This window comes from Setaria italica, chromosome II (assembly GCF_000263155.2).
Source record: "Setaria italica strain Yugu1 chromosome II, Setaria_italica_v2.0, whole genome shotgun sequence".
In the NCBI taxonomy this organism is placed as follows: domain Eukaryota; kingdom Viridiplantae; phylum Streptophyta; class Magnoliopsida; order Poales; family Poaceae; genus Setaria; species Setaria italica.
In genome coordinates, this window is record NC_028451.1 from 45895676 (window position 1) to 45908496 (window position 12821).

Consider the following 12821-nt stretch of genomic DNA (forward strand, 5'->3'; position numbering starts at 1 on the left):
GGGTCACGTGATTCATTTGTTGACTAATTCATTGGCCTGAGCACGATGCTTCGATCGTATCGGATACTGTCTTCATTTCTATTGATGCAAAATTTATGATTTCATTCCCGCGCCTGCAGACATGCCCGCCGCCACCGCTATCGTGCCGCTGGTTCGTCGGGTGATCCGTTTGGTTGCTTTGTTGCTTTGTCACCGTGTTTTTCGTTTACCTGACAGCACTCGATGATGATCCATATCATCCAATCAGAAGCACACCATTAGTGGCATATTATGCAGGTCCACACACATGCTGACAGAGGTCGACTACGAAAATTCAGGAATGGTTCAAAAGTGTATGCTCATGTCTGTTCTTACAATGCAAATAACTGGAACTAGCATTACTGATACTGCGGTGGGGAGCGTAGCTCGGGCAATCGAAGGTTTACATCTGAGGGCGGTTACGACACGATATTTCAGCAGACTTTTTGAGTGCTTGCCTGATGATCTGCTCCTCCTCCGAAGGCCAAAATCCTTTCGTCTTAAATGTGAATGTCAGCAGCACCCTGTAATATCTTGCTAGTGTCATTCAGGTTCATATCTCGTCTTGAAAGTTATTTGTATTGCTGGATTTGTTTGCCAGTCTCGTCTACATCCTGCCGATCCGGCTGCTCTCACATGACAGAATAGAACTGGAGGTGGTGGCAGACCTGAAAGTTTGACAGTGTTGGAACGATGTCACCAGCACATATTTGCACCATTCTATAATCTACGATATCAGCTATTGGTGGCACTCGTTTTTTGCTTCTTTTGAAACCAATATTCAACCAAAGAAACATGCAGACTCAGCAGGAGCTAATCTAAAACATTCAGGTAAAAGTTGCATAACTAGGATACAAATATGAGCCTGAATTCATTAGGCATTTAGGCTAGACCAACAATGTATCAAACTGTCACTTCATTCCCGGAGTTACCAAAAAACCTCAGCAAAACGTTACGGCTAGGTTAACAGAGAAAGAACTTTCTAATACTGATGGTAAGACAAAATATTGAGGATATTACCTCCTTCTGCATCTAGAAACACTTTCATAGATAACCTTATTGCCACGTTTGAGGTTAACATGGCATTCTACAGCTGGATTCTTCATGAAAAGTTTGTAGGCATTCTTGCATCCTCTGCTATTTGGTTCAACCTTGGAGGCCAGTTCCACAGTCACTTTCGTCAGGGGTGCACATCTGAACAGAAGCTTCAAGAAATCAACTTCATGGCTCCTTCCTTTGAAGTTTTTTATTTCTACTACTTCAAGACCCATCAAGGAGATGTTCTGACTTCTCCAGTTTTCCGGTTGATCACAAAGACAGTCTGGTGGGCACACTTCCTTCAACTGAAAGAGTAGTGAAGCATTGTTAATTCTCCATGGCCAAAAACACATATTCTGACATCTAAGAATGTAATTAAACATACTTCTCGAATTCTATATAAATAGGCAGGCACAGTCAAGAATTACCATATCACGATCAATGACCAGTTTAAGCCTTCGTATACCATTCCAAATCCTTAGTAGATGCAACACCACTCCTCCATACACATGCCCACGTGTATCGAGACATAGCTCCAAAGCAGAAATTTTAGGAAGCGGGAACATTTCTTGCAAGTTCCGCACGAGTAATACAGAATACTGCAAATGCATGAAAATAACTTGTCAAATGAAGCACTCCACAAGATTAGCTCATAGTAACAGTAAAAAATTGCCCAAATTACCGAGACTTTGTATATCAAAGAGTAAAAGTATGTTAGAGAAAAAGAGACGGACCGATCTTCCTATGTCCAAGCCAAGGATGAAGCCGCTGCCCTCTGTCCCTAACTCCAGGCGAACCAGACGCCACAACCCATCAATCCCTACTGCTTCGGTTACAGCTGGAACGAAACGCTGGCCATGAGACCAGCACTTCAACGAGAGATTCTCCATCATAGGCGCCAACAATGAGATGTTGAAATCCACAGACACGTCGCTATGCAATGTGAATTTCCTCAGCATGGGTGCCATGATGTCAACACCTCGGAGCTGACCGCTGATCACAAGGAGCTCGTCTATGGTCGCCGAGTGGACCGTGATCGTCTCGATACCCCAGCAATAAATCAACTCTAGAACGCGCAGGCGTGGGCATCGTGAGATCAGCGCACCGGTATCGAAGCTGCCGCTTGTGATGGAGAGCCTCTCCAGCACCGGGAACTCGACGCCTTGCGCCGGCGCTGATAGGGGGAGGTTGTGAAGCCGTAGCGTGATCGATGTCGCGCGGGCAAAGGAAGGCAACTCGATGGGGACCGATTCATCACTACGCACCACCCAGGCTATTACGAGGCTTAGCTCCACCGGGTCCAGACGCGCGGCGGCGCGAAGCAGGGAGGCGGCGGATTCGGCGGGGAGCCTGTCGGTGATCTCGATGTCGAGGAGGGACAGCTTTGGGAGGGCGACCTGGGCGAGGGCGGATTCGAGAGCGCCGTGCGCGACGCCGCGGAAGGATTGCTCGGGGAGGTGTCTCCAGAGGCCTCTCTCCCGCCACCGGCGGGAGAGGGCACTGGTGCTGGCGGCGGCGGCGGTGCAGCGGAGTCGGCGGAGAATCTGGATAAGCACGTCGTCGTGGAGGCCGCTGATGTGGTCCACTCCGCCGACATCGCCGCCCGCGCTGAGGCGGTGGCGGCGGCGGGATCGCGTCTCCACGACCATGACACAGATGAGTAGAGCCCTTGGCAAATGGTAGATAGCCCAGGGAATCGTGTCGGGGACCAGGGTTGCTGCCTTGTTTGGGAAGAAGCCAACAGCCCAGAAGTGTGAATGGAGTAAACAAACGGCAGCAGGAGTGCAGGACCAGGCGACGAAACCGGCGATGGAGAGGGAGGGTGTGGGCCCACTACTCTGAATTAGGCCCATTTAGAGCAAAGCGAGAATAAAGGAAATTTCTTTTACAAATGCTGCCAAAAGGTTGACCTCATGGAAAGTTTCTCTGTACGATTCTCTCTCTTATCAAATGGCTTTCTTTTTTCTGTGTTCAATCCAAACGTTCATTCTTCATATTCCTAGCACGTTATTCCTATTCCTGGGTTTATAGAATCTTTGTATTCTAAAGAGGGACCGGTGTATTCCTATCGCCCTCTGTCCGATTGATTCATCATCTTCAATTTTTGTTAGGAGTGTTTACATGGTTAATCCTCAAAAAATGGAAAGCATGGATTTGTTAGTGTTTACTGCTATATAAGCATCTGCAAGTCAGCAAAACCGTGCATATATATACATTCAGGTTCATATACATCTCGTGTTGAAATTTATTTGTATCATTGGAGACATCGTTAGGCAGTGGATTAGTGTATTGATAGCATGTTCATCCATTTGGAGAGGTGTACTATGTAAATCCTGAATCAATTTTTTTTTAAATCTGTCTTTTGTTTGTTACTCTCTTTGCTCGATTTCAAACAGACATTCTATGTACTCGCATTCATCAACTTGAAATTGACCAAGATTTTGCCATTCTCGTCTGTCTGTCTACCTCTTGCCGATCCATCTCTGATGCGTTAGAACAGGAGGTGATGCAACACCTGATAGTTTGACAGTGCTCGGAAAATTGTCACCAGCATGTACTGCAAGACTCTATAATCTACAAAATCTGCAGCCGGTGGCAGTCTAGTTTATCTTTCGGTAGAAACAAGTAGTATAAAAATAGTATTCAACCAAAGAAACATGCATACAGGTTCAGACTTCAGAGTATATGAACCATAATTCAATAGGAATTTAGCTAGCCTAGACCAACAATGTGGCAATTCTCCCAGTGGTCATGACAGAAACCAGGTTTATGAAATTAACACAAATCTTCAGTAAAACATGACGGCTAGGTTATCAATGACGGAGAACACACTTAGTTCTGATGGTAAGACAAAAACATGAGGATAAGCATATGCAAAATCATGCATAGATGACCTCCTTGCCACGTTTGCGATAGACATGGACATGGCATTTGACAGCTGGATTGTCCTTGAAAATGTTGTAGGTTTCCTTGCATCCTCGGTTGCTTGGTACAACTTTGGAGGCCAGTTTCAAGGTCACGTTCACCAGGGGCGCACATCTGAACAAAAGCTTCAAGAAATCAACTTCATGGTCACTTCCTTCGAAATTTTCTATCTCTAGTTCTTCAAGACTCGTCAAGGAGATATTCTGACTTCTCCAGTTTTGCGGTTGATTGCAAGGACAGTCGAAAGCGCATGCTTCATCATTCGTCCTCCAAAACTGAAAGAGAAGTGAAGATGTTTAATCATGCATCCATTACCAAAACACACGTTATTCTAATAACAACTACTATATATCAAGATCGAAGAATGTAGTTAAGCATATTTCTAGAAAATCTATATATTAGGATTATTAGGTGAAGAATTACCACTGGACGAACGAACAACTTAAGCCTTTGCGTAGCATTGCAAATCCTTAGGAGATTCAACGCCATTGCTCCATAAACATGTCCACGTGTTCCGACACATAGCTCCAAAGCAGAAATGTTAGGAAGCTGGAACATTTCTTGCAAGTTTCGCATGTCTGTTACAGAATGCTGTAAATGCACGAAAATCATGTGTCAAATGAAGCTCTCCACGAGATAACTCATAGTAACAATTAAATTAACAAAATTTTCGAGATTTTTTATTTGAAAGAGTAACAGTATGCCAAATCAATGGAGACGCACCGCTCTTTCAAGGTTCAAACCTAGGACGAAGCCATTCTCCTCTGTCCCTAACTTCAGGTGACCCAGGCACCACATCCCAATCCCATCAATCCCTACTGCATTAGGAGAGCTAGGGAAGCAAGTAGAACTGTAATTCAACGAGAGATCCTCCACCAAAGGCGCCGACAATGACATGCTGAAATCCGCGGACAGGGAGCTATGCAAGGTGAATTTCTTCAGCACGGGTGCCACGATGTCAACACCTGAGATTGAGAACTGCACGTCCATCACAAGAAGCTCCTCAATTGTTGCCGAGTTGATCGTAACGGTGTCGAGACCCCAACGGTTGATCAACTCTAGCACGCGCAGTTGTGGGCATCGTGAGATAAGGGCACCGATATCGAAGCGGTCGGCACCGGTATCGAAGCGGCTGTTTGTGATGGAAAGCCTCTCCAGCGCCGGGAACCCACCGTCTAGCGCCGGCGGTGTCAGATGGAGCATGTCCACGTCGAGCCTGATCGATTTCGCCCGGGCAAATGAAGGCACCACGAAGGGGACCAGTTCATCACCTGGGTGCACCCGAAGCATCATGCTGAGCTCCACCGGGTCCAGACGCGCGGCGGTGCGGAACAGCGAGGCGACGGCGTCGGCGCGGAGCGTGTAGAGCCAGGAGGTATCGATGTCGAGGAGGGACAGCTTTGGGAGGGCGACCTGGGCGAGGGCGGCTTCGACAGCGCCGGGCGCGACGCCGCGGAAGGAGAGCTCCGGGAGGTGCCTCCATAGGCCGCGCCACCGGCGGGAGAGGACGCTGGTACGGGCGGCGGCGCCGGCGCAGCGGAGGCGGACGAGGATCTGGATAAGCAGGTCGTCGTGGAGCCCGCTGATGCGGTCCACTCCGCCGCCACCCCTGCCCCGGCGGCGCTGCGGCCGCAAGTCGCGGACGGATCGCGACTCCATGCATGACCCAAATGACCTGGTCTCTTGGCAAAACGGTGTTGTTTGGGAGGAGAGGCTGGGGCCACAAGTCACCCCGAGGAACGCAGGAGGCACCGAGGCAGGAAACTCGAGACTGGTGAATCTCTCGCTCATGGTGAGAAATCAAGATGCCTAAGATTAATGAGATACGGAGTAAGACATTGCACCATCGAAATGGGACTGCACGGTGCACGGGATTGAATTTGGAGCTGAGGTATGCGTATGCATAGAATTTTTTTTTTCTAGAGACGGGATGATAGTTGATAGGCTACTAGTCTTGACTGTTCTCCTTTTACAAATTGCAAGGTACGGTCCTCCTCTTCAGTGTGTGCAGTGGATTTTTTTCACTCTTCATTGTGAATAAATTATCAGTTTATATTCTCTGTCTTTTGGTGCTGTGATTCGTTAGCAACGTATATAAGCATCTGCACGCTGCTCTGCCTGGGTTCCTCTGAATTTTCGTCATTGAAAGATACTCCCTCCGCCAAAAAAGATTGTTCGTTTAGTCTTCAAAAATTATCCCACAAAGAGTTTTTATATAACTTTCAAACCATCCAACAAAAACACTCATAATACCTTTCGGTCCGGTTAACAAATCGATCATTTACTCCCACTATCGATGCCCGAGTTAAACTCACTAAATAAGGAAGGCTAATAGATCCGACAATTACTGCAAGCGTGCATGCATAATTGATTTTATTCGATAATCCATCCGATTAAGAAGAGTTATTAAGGGTATTTTAGACTTTTAGCATTGCTACTATCTTGTCTAAAATTTTCTAAACGAACAGTCTTTGTAGGACGGAGGGATTACTCTTGTGGTTAATAAGTCCCAGTTCGAACTATACGCCTGATCATTAATGTACGCGTGAACAAGGTTGTTTTACCTCTTCGCCACTTGAGATCAGTTAATCCCACGGCTAGTCAACAGAACCCTGCAGAGAGGTGCATTCAGGTCGTCTCCGTTGACAACCATGAGTTCTGGTACATGGGTTTTGCCAACTACGATAGCGCTGTAAATAATCTTCAAGAGGCAGTTCGTGGTGTTCATGGCGCCTGGAGATCGCCAATGCAGCCATCCTCTTCTCAGTTTTGGATGGCCATGTAAAATGTGCTTATGCATGGTGGTTGTATAGCTGTGTATCTCGTGTTGAAATGTGTACCATTTGGACATCATTAAGCAGCGCATTCATGTACCTGTAGCATGTTGAAACATTTGGAGAAAATGTTCGTAAATACTGAATGAAGTTGATTGAAATTTGAACCCAGTGCTTTTAGTTACTACTCTTTTTGCTAGCTTGTGCTACGAGTGATGCACCTATTCCATGTCCTCGCATCGCATACATCACCTGGAATTGGAAATCGATCAAGGCTTTGCCACTGCACGAGCAGCAGAACGGCTTTGACAGTGTCCTAAGGCTGACTAGCTCTTGCCGAAGCATCTCCAGAGGGAAGCGTTTGAACAGGAGCTGATGCCACACCTGCTACTTTTGTACAGTGTACCGTGCTGGAAAGATGCCGCCAGCATATAACATCTGCGACCGGTGTCTCTCAGTTTATTTTTGGTGGAAACTAATAGCACCAGGTTAGGTTAATATTCAACCAAAGAAACATACAGGTTCAGCAGGAATGAATCTAGCATATGCAGCTAAAAGTTGCATTACTGGGATACAAATACGAACCTGACTTTCATTAGACATTTAGGCTGGACCAATAATGTGCCAATTCATTCCACTGGCCAAGACAGGAAACAAAGTCTACAGAGTTACACACTAAGTTCACAATCGAATAATACAAACTTAGAGCATCTCCAAGAGAGATCCTAAAACAATTCTAAAACTAAATATTGGGAGTAAAAGAGAAAAACTACCCTCCAACAAGTTGAGGATATTATCTCCAACTGCATCTAGAAGCATATGCAATCATGCATAGATAACCTCCTAGCCCCGTTTGCGGAAAACATAACATTCAACAGTTGGATTCGCCTTGAAAATGTTGTAGGCTTCCTTGCATCCTCTGCTACTGGTTACAACCTTGGAGGCCAGCTTCACTGTCACTTTTGTCAGGGGCGCACATCGGAACAGAAGCTTCAAGAAATCAACTTCATGGCAACTTCCTTTGAAATCTTCTATTTCCACGTTTTCAAGATTCATCAAGGAAATGTTCTGACTTCTCCAGTTTTGCGGTTGATTGCAAGGACAGTCTGGTGGGCATGCTTCATCTGTCCTACGAAACTGAAAGAGAAGTGAAGCATTTAATGATCCATAACCAAACACACATCATACTAAACAACTACATATTGCAAGATCGAAGAATAAAGCTTAAGCCTTTGTATAGCATTGCAAATCCTCAGTAGATTCACCGCCATTGCTCCATAAACATGTCCACGTGTTTCAACGCGTAGCTCCAAAACAGAAATGTTAGGAAGCTGGAACATTTCTTGCAAGTTTCGCATGTGTGTTACAGAATACTGTAAATGCAAGAAAATCATGTGTCAAATGAAGCACTCCACGAGATAACTCATAGACTCATAGTAACAGTAAAACAATCAACAAAATTTCATAGATTTTGTATGTAAAAGAGTAACAATATGCTAAGGTAATGGAGACACACCGGTCTATCAAGGTCCAAACCTAGGACGAAGAAGTTCTCCTCCGTCCCTAACTTCAGGCGGTTCAGGTACCACATCCCAATCCCATAAATCCCTTCTAGTACATCCAGAGGGCCATACCGGGAAATTGAACTGCAATTATACGATAGATTCTCCACCTTAGGCGCCAACAGTGACATGCTGAAATCCACAGACAAGGAGGTACCCAAGGTGATTTTCTTCAGCAAGGGTGCCACGATGTCAACACCTCGGAGCTGCGCCTCGCCGGTCACAAGAAGCTGCTCGATGGTCGCCGAGTGGACCGTGATGGTGTCGATATCCCAACAACCCACCTCTAGCACGCGCAGGCATCGGCATCGTGAGATAATGGCACTGGTATCGAAGCGGCCAGCAGTAATTGAAAGCTTCTCCAGCACCGGGAACTCACCACCTTGCGCCGGCAGTGTTAAATGGAGGTCGTAAAGACGCAGCCTAATCGATGTTGCGCGGGCAAAGGAAGGCACCTCGACGGCGACCAATTCATCACTTGCTCGCACCCAAGCTACGATGCTGAACTCTACCGGTCAAGACGCGCGGCTGTTCGGAGCAGCGAGGCGACGCATTCGGCGGAGAAGCTGCGGGTATAGGCGATGTCGAGGACGAGGAGGGACAGCCTTGGTATGGCGACCTGGGCGAGGGCGACTTCGAGAGCGTCGTGTGCGATTCCGCGGAAGGAGAGCTCGGGGAGGTGCTTCCAGAGGTCGCGCCACCGGCGGGAGAGGACGCTGGTGCGGGCGGCGGAGGGGTGGCGGGGCAGATGGCTAAATGGGCTAGGCCCAACGGCGGCCCGAAGAACGGCCTAAAAACACGGCACTAACACGACCCGCCCTTAGAGCACCTCCAGGAGTACCTAAAAAAATTCTTCCTCAAAACTATGTATTGGGGTTCTCCTAAAAAAATTTCCCCCAAAAACATATCAATCCACAGCAGATCGCTAATAAATTGCTCCAAATATTTCAAAACAGGCCACGTCATCGTATTGGGCCCATCAGAAGGGATGCACGGGCGTGCAGGAATCAGGATTGGGGGAGGAATACCAACGCTAAAATATACGCGGTGGCAGGCTGTTTTTTAGCGTCGCTAAAAAATTGGGGAAGGTTTAGGTGAACAGTTGGAGTTTGTTTTTTCTCTTTTTCTCCCTAAAAAAGATATTGGGGGTAAGATTAGCAACCTTTTGGAGTTGCTCTTATGGCAACAGTATCTGGGCCGGCACGACTAGTAGTGCTCGGTCACCGTACCGGCCCCGTGGGTCGGCTCAGGCACGACACAATACCAATGCAGGCACGACGTGACACGATTATCTCAATTCTCAGTATTACGAAATAGGTGTATATTATACTATTTGATGAATGTATATATCTCTATATGAATTTTATATGAATTTGTGATGAAACTGATGAAGTTTGAGTTGAATGAATGGATGCATAGTATTAGGGCTAGCACGAGCATGTCGGACCGGTGGGCACATAGTGCTGGCACGACACTATAAAAATAGCATAGTGCAATGTCTGGATTGGAAGGTCGGCATGACGTCCTGACACGACACGATAAGACACGATTAGACAATAATAACTGTAGTGCCTAATAATACCGACTAATAATACCGATTAAATAGTATCAGCGCCGGACTGCTCATTTGACTTTCTATGGCAGCGAGTAGGTGTGAGGCAAGACCGGCGATGGGGAAGTGAAGGGAAGAGTTATCCCTCTATTGGGTTACTAACACGTGGGTTCGGAAGTACGTGTCAGTGATCCAACTACAAGTATTCGCTTCAGCTTATCAGCCGGCTTATCAGTCACGGAATAATATTTTTCTCTCACAACAAATCAGCCATTTCAACTTTTCAACCGGCTTATAAGTTCAGTCGAACAGATCCAGTACTGCAGTGGGAAGAGGCGAGGGGATCGTCTGCTCCGCTGCTGTGAGTACTAGAACCAAGCAAGAGCGCGCGCGCTCGAGTCAACTGGACGTCGGACTAAGATCTCAGCCGTCGGTTCCGCCACTTGGACGGCCCGATCCTCTTCCTGCTCACGCGTTCGCGTCGACGTGTCGAGCTCCTCGTCCCCTGAGCAGTCAACAACTCAACGCCTTCCCCAGCGAGGCAGCGACGCCGACCTCCCCACCCCACCTCGCCCCAGTCTGGCAGTCTCCTCCTCCTCCTCCACCCCCCCCTACCGACACCGCTCCCCAATCGCCGATGGATCCCAAGCCCGACGCCAGCGCGCCCGCACCGGCGGCCTCGGCCCCGGCGCCGGCGGAACACGCGGCGTACCCGCGCCTGTCGCCGGAGGAGATGGCGCCGCCACCGCCGCCCGAAGTGCCGCAGGCCGGCGCCAACCCCTACGTGCTCTCCGCCCCGTCGCCCAACCCGCCGGCCAAGAGTGAGCTCCCGCCCGTTGCTTCATGCTCTTCGCTGGCTCAGGTTCTTGTGGTCATCGGTTTCGGTTTGCTTTGTTTTGGCCTGATAGTTCTGGATTTGGGGGTGGATCACCGCAGGCGCCACGGACAATCTGAAGGAGATGTTCGGCATGGTGGGGAAGAAGTTCAACGAGGCCGCGCGCAAGACCGAGGGCATCGCCGGCGACGTCTGGCAGCACCGTGAGTGTCCCGATTCCTGGACACGACTGCAAATTTCAGTACTAGATCATGATGATCCACTGCATCCAATCAGAAGCGCACTAGTAGTTTTATGGCACAGACGCACAGTATGCTGTATGCAGAGGCACACGCATCGCATGGTGACACACACGACTATGCCATGCTTAGGAATTGGTTCCAAAGCCAGTTCAGAAGTCCATGCTTATGTCCGTTCGGAATGCACAGAGCTGTTAATACTGTGTGTGCATCTCTGCAGTGAAAACTGGATCTAGCATGACGGATACTGCGATGGGGAGGATTGCTCAGATATCAAAGGTCATATCTGAGGGTGGCTACGACAAGATATTCCAGCAGACTTTTGAGTGCTTGCCTGATGAGAAGCTCAAGAAGGCGTATGTGTGCTACCTATCGACATCTCATGGGCCGATCATGGGCGTCCTGTATCTCTCGACTGTCAAGATTGCATTTGGTAGTGACAGCCCCGTGAAATATGTGACTGAGGACAACAAAAGTGAGTCATCCTTTTACAAGGTATGGTTCCTGCATCTTTACTACCTTCTCCTCAGTGTGTGCGGTAGAGTATTTCACTCTCCATTGTGTATAGATTATCAGTTTACATTCTCTTGTTTTTTGATACTCTGTTTTGATTTTTTTTTAAGATACTCATGCCACATGCCTTTGTTATAAGAACTCCTGGTTTTGTTGCATAAGACTAGGTGCAAACATTTATAATACATGGCCTCTAACAGGTTGCTAATTAGCAAGTACTTGAATTCATATTAATATCTGCAAATATTGGTATTACGAAGTTGCAAAATTATATATGATGGAAGTCACCTGTATTGACAAAAGCATATGAAACTGCATACTTTTAGAGTACACAACCTGTAATAGGTTTCCTGATTAGCGAGTACTTGATTTCACATTAGTTATCTTCCGTTTTAAGTATGCAGATTGTGTGTGCTACAAATTTGCTACTTGGTATATTGACAAAATGGAAAACATGAGTTTGTATATAAGCATGTACATATCGTTTGTTTGATCTCCTCTGAATTTTGGTCTACCCTAATGGTTAATTCCTAGTTCCAACTAAGCCTGATCATTTATGTACACGTGAACAGGTTGTTTTACCCCTTCCCCACTTGAGATCAGTTAATCCCACAGCAAGTCAACAAAACCCTGCAGAGAGGTACATTCAGGTTGTCTCTGTTGATAACCATGAATTCTGGTTCATGGGTTTCGTGAACTACGACAGCGCTGTAAAGAATCTTCAGGAGGCTGTTCGTGGTGTTCAGGGCGCCTAGAGATCACCTGTGTATTTACCCACATGTCTATGTGGTATGCCCCTTCAAGGCTGTAAATGTGTTTATGCATGGTGCTTGTATACCTCTGCATCTCGTGTTGAGATGTGTGCCATTGGACCATTATGCAGTACATTCATGTATCTTTAGCATGTTGATACTTCTGGAGAAGTGTTTGTTAATACTGAATGAAGTTGATTGAAATTTGAAGCCAGTGTTGTTAGTTACTACTCTCTTTGCTAGCTTGTGCTACGAGTGAAACACCCACTCTATGTCCTCGAATACATCACCTGGAGTTGGAAATCGACCAAGGCTTTGCAACTGCACATGCAGCAGACGGCTCGACAGTGTTCTGAAGGCTGACTAGCTCTTGCCAAACCATCTCCACAGGGTAGTGCTCGAAGCGAAGGTGATGCCACACCTGCTAGTTGTGTACACAGCTGGAAACATGTCACCAGCATACAACATCTGCGACCGGTGGCGCTCTGTTTATTTTTCAGTAGAAACTAGAAGCATCTGGCTAATATTCAACCAAATAAACACTCATATTTAGCAAGAGAGATAATGTAGCATATGAACCTGAATTCATTAGACATTTAGGCTAGATTATTAA

At 47.1% G+C, this 12821-nt stretch overlaps 3 protein-coding genes across 3 annotated transcripts; 1 reads left to right on the forward strand and 2 right to left on the reverse strand.

Moving 5' to 3' along the window:
• Positions 1 to 290: 290 nt before the first annotated feature.
• Positions 291 to 2757, reverse strand: LOC101786674 (putative FBD-associated F-box protein At5g56390). The gene is made up of 4 exons (XM_012843899.2): positions 1791 to 2757; positions 1485 to 1655; positions 1039 to 1361; positions 291 to 686 (listed from the first exon to the last, which is right to left on the reverse strand). The coding sequence occupies exons 1-4, from the start codon at positions 2703 to 2705 to the stop codon at positions 626 to 628; spliced, it is 1470 nt and encodes a 489-aa protein (XP_012699353.1). The 5' UTR covers positions 2706 to 2757; the 3' UTR covers positions 291 to 625.
• A 1932-nt stretch (positions 2758 to 4689) lies between these two features.
• LOC105913823 (F-box/LRR-repeat protein 25) lies at positions 4690 to 5640 on the reverse strand. Its single transcript, XM_012843762.1, has one exon. It carries the CDS (start codon positions 5638 to 5640, stop codon positions 4690 to 4692), a length of 951 nt encoding a protein of 316 aa, XP_012699216.1.
• A 4781-nt stretch (positions 5641 to 10421) lies between these two features.
• LOC101779807 (GEM-like protein 1) lies at positions 10422 to 12438 on the forward strand. The gene is made up of 4 exons (XM_004958290.3): positions 10422 to 10690; positions 10806 to 10907; positions 11164 to 11438; positions 12029 to 12438. The coding sequence occupies exons 1-4, from the start codon at positions 10507 to 10509 to the stop codon at positions 12209 to 12211; spliced, it is 744 nt and encodes a 247-aa protein (XP_004958347.1). The 5' UTR covers positions 10422 to 10506; the 3' UTR covers positions 12212 to 12438.
• The last annotated feature ends 383 nt before the right edge of the window (positions 12439 to 12821 follow it).

What these genes read in the sequence shown, in the direction of transcription:
- LOC101779807 (XM_004958290.3), top strand. Translation starts at nt 10,507, where the DNA reads ATGGATCCCAAGCCCGACGCCAGCGCGCCCGCACCGGCGGCCTCGGCC. An exon ending in GCCCAACCCGCCGGCCAAGA is followed by an intron (nt 10,691 to 10,805) that starts GTGAGCTCCCGC and finishes GGATCACCGCAG; the next exon opens with GCGCCACGGACAATCTGAAG. An exon ending in CGGCGACGTCTGGCAGCACC is followed by an intron (nt 10,908 to 11,163) that starts GTGAGTGTCCCG and finishes GCATCTCTGCAG; the next exon opens with TGAAAACTGGATCTAGCATG.
- LOC101786674 (XM_012843899.2), bottom strand. Translation starts at nt 2,705, where the DNA reads ATGGTCGTGGAGACGCGATCCCGCCGCCGCCACCGCCTCAGCGCGGGC. An exon ending in GCTTGGACATAGGAAGATCG is followed by an intron (nt 1,656 to 1,790) that starts GTCCGTCTCTTT and finishes ATGCATTTGCAG; the next exon opens with TATTCTGTATTACTCGTGCG. An exon ending in TGGTCATTGATCGTGATATG is followed by an intron (nt 1,362 to 1,484) that starts GTAATTCTTGAC and finishes CTACTCTTTCAG; the next exon opens with TTGAAGGAAGTGTGCCCACC.
- LOC105913823 (XM_012843762.1), bottom strand. Translation starts at nt 5,640, where the DNA reads ATGGAGTCGCGATCCGTCCGCGACTTGCGGCCGCAGCGCCGCCGGGGC.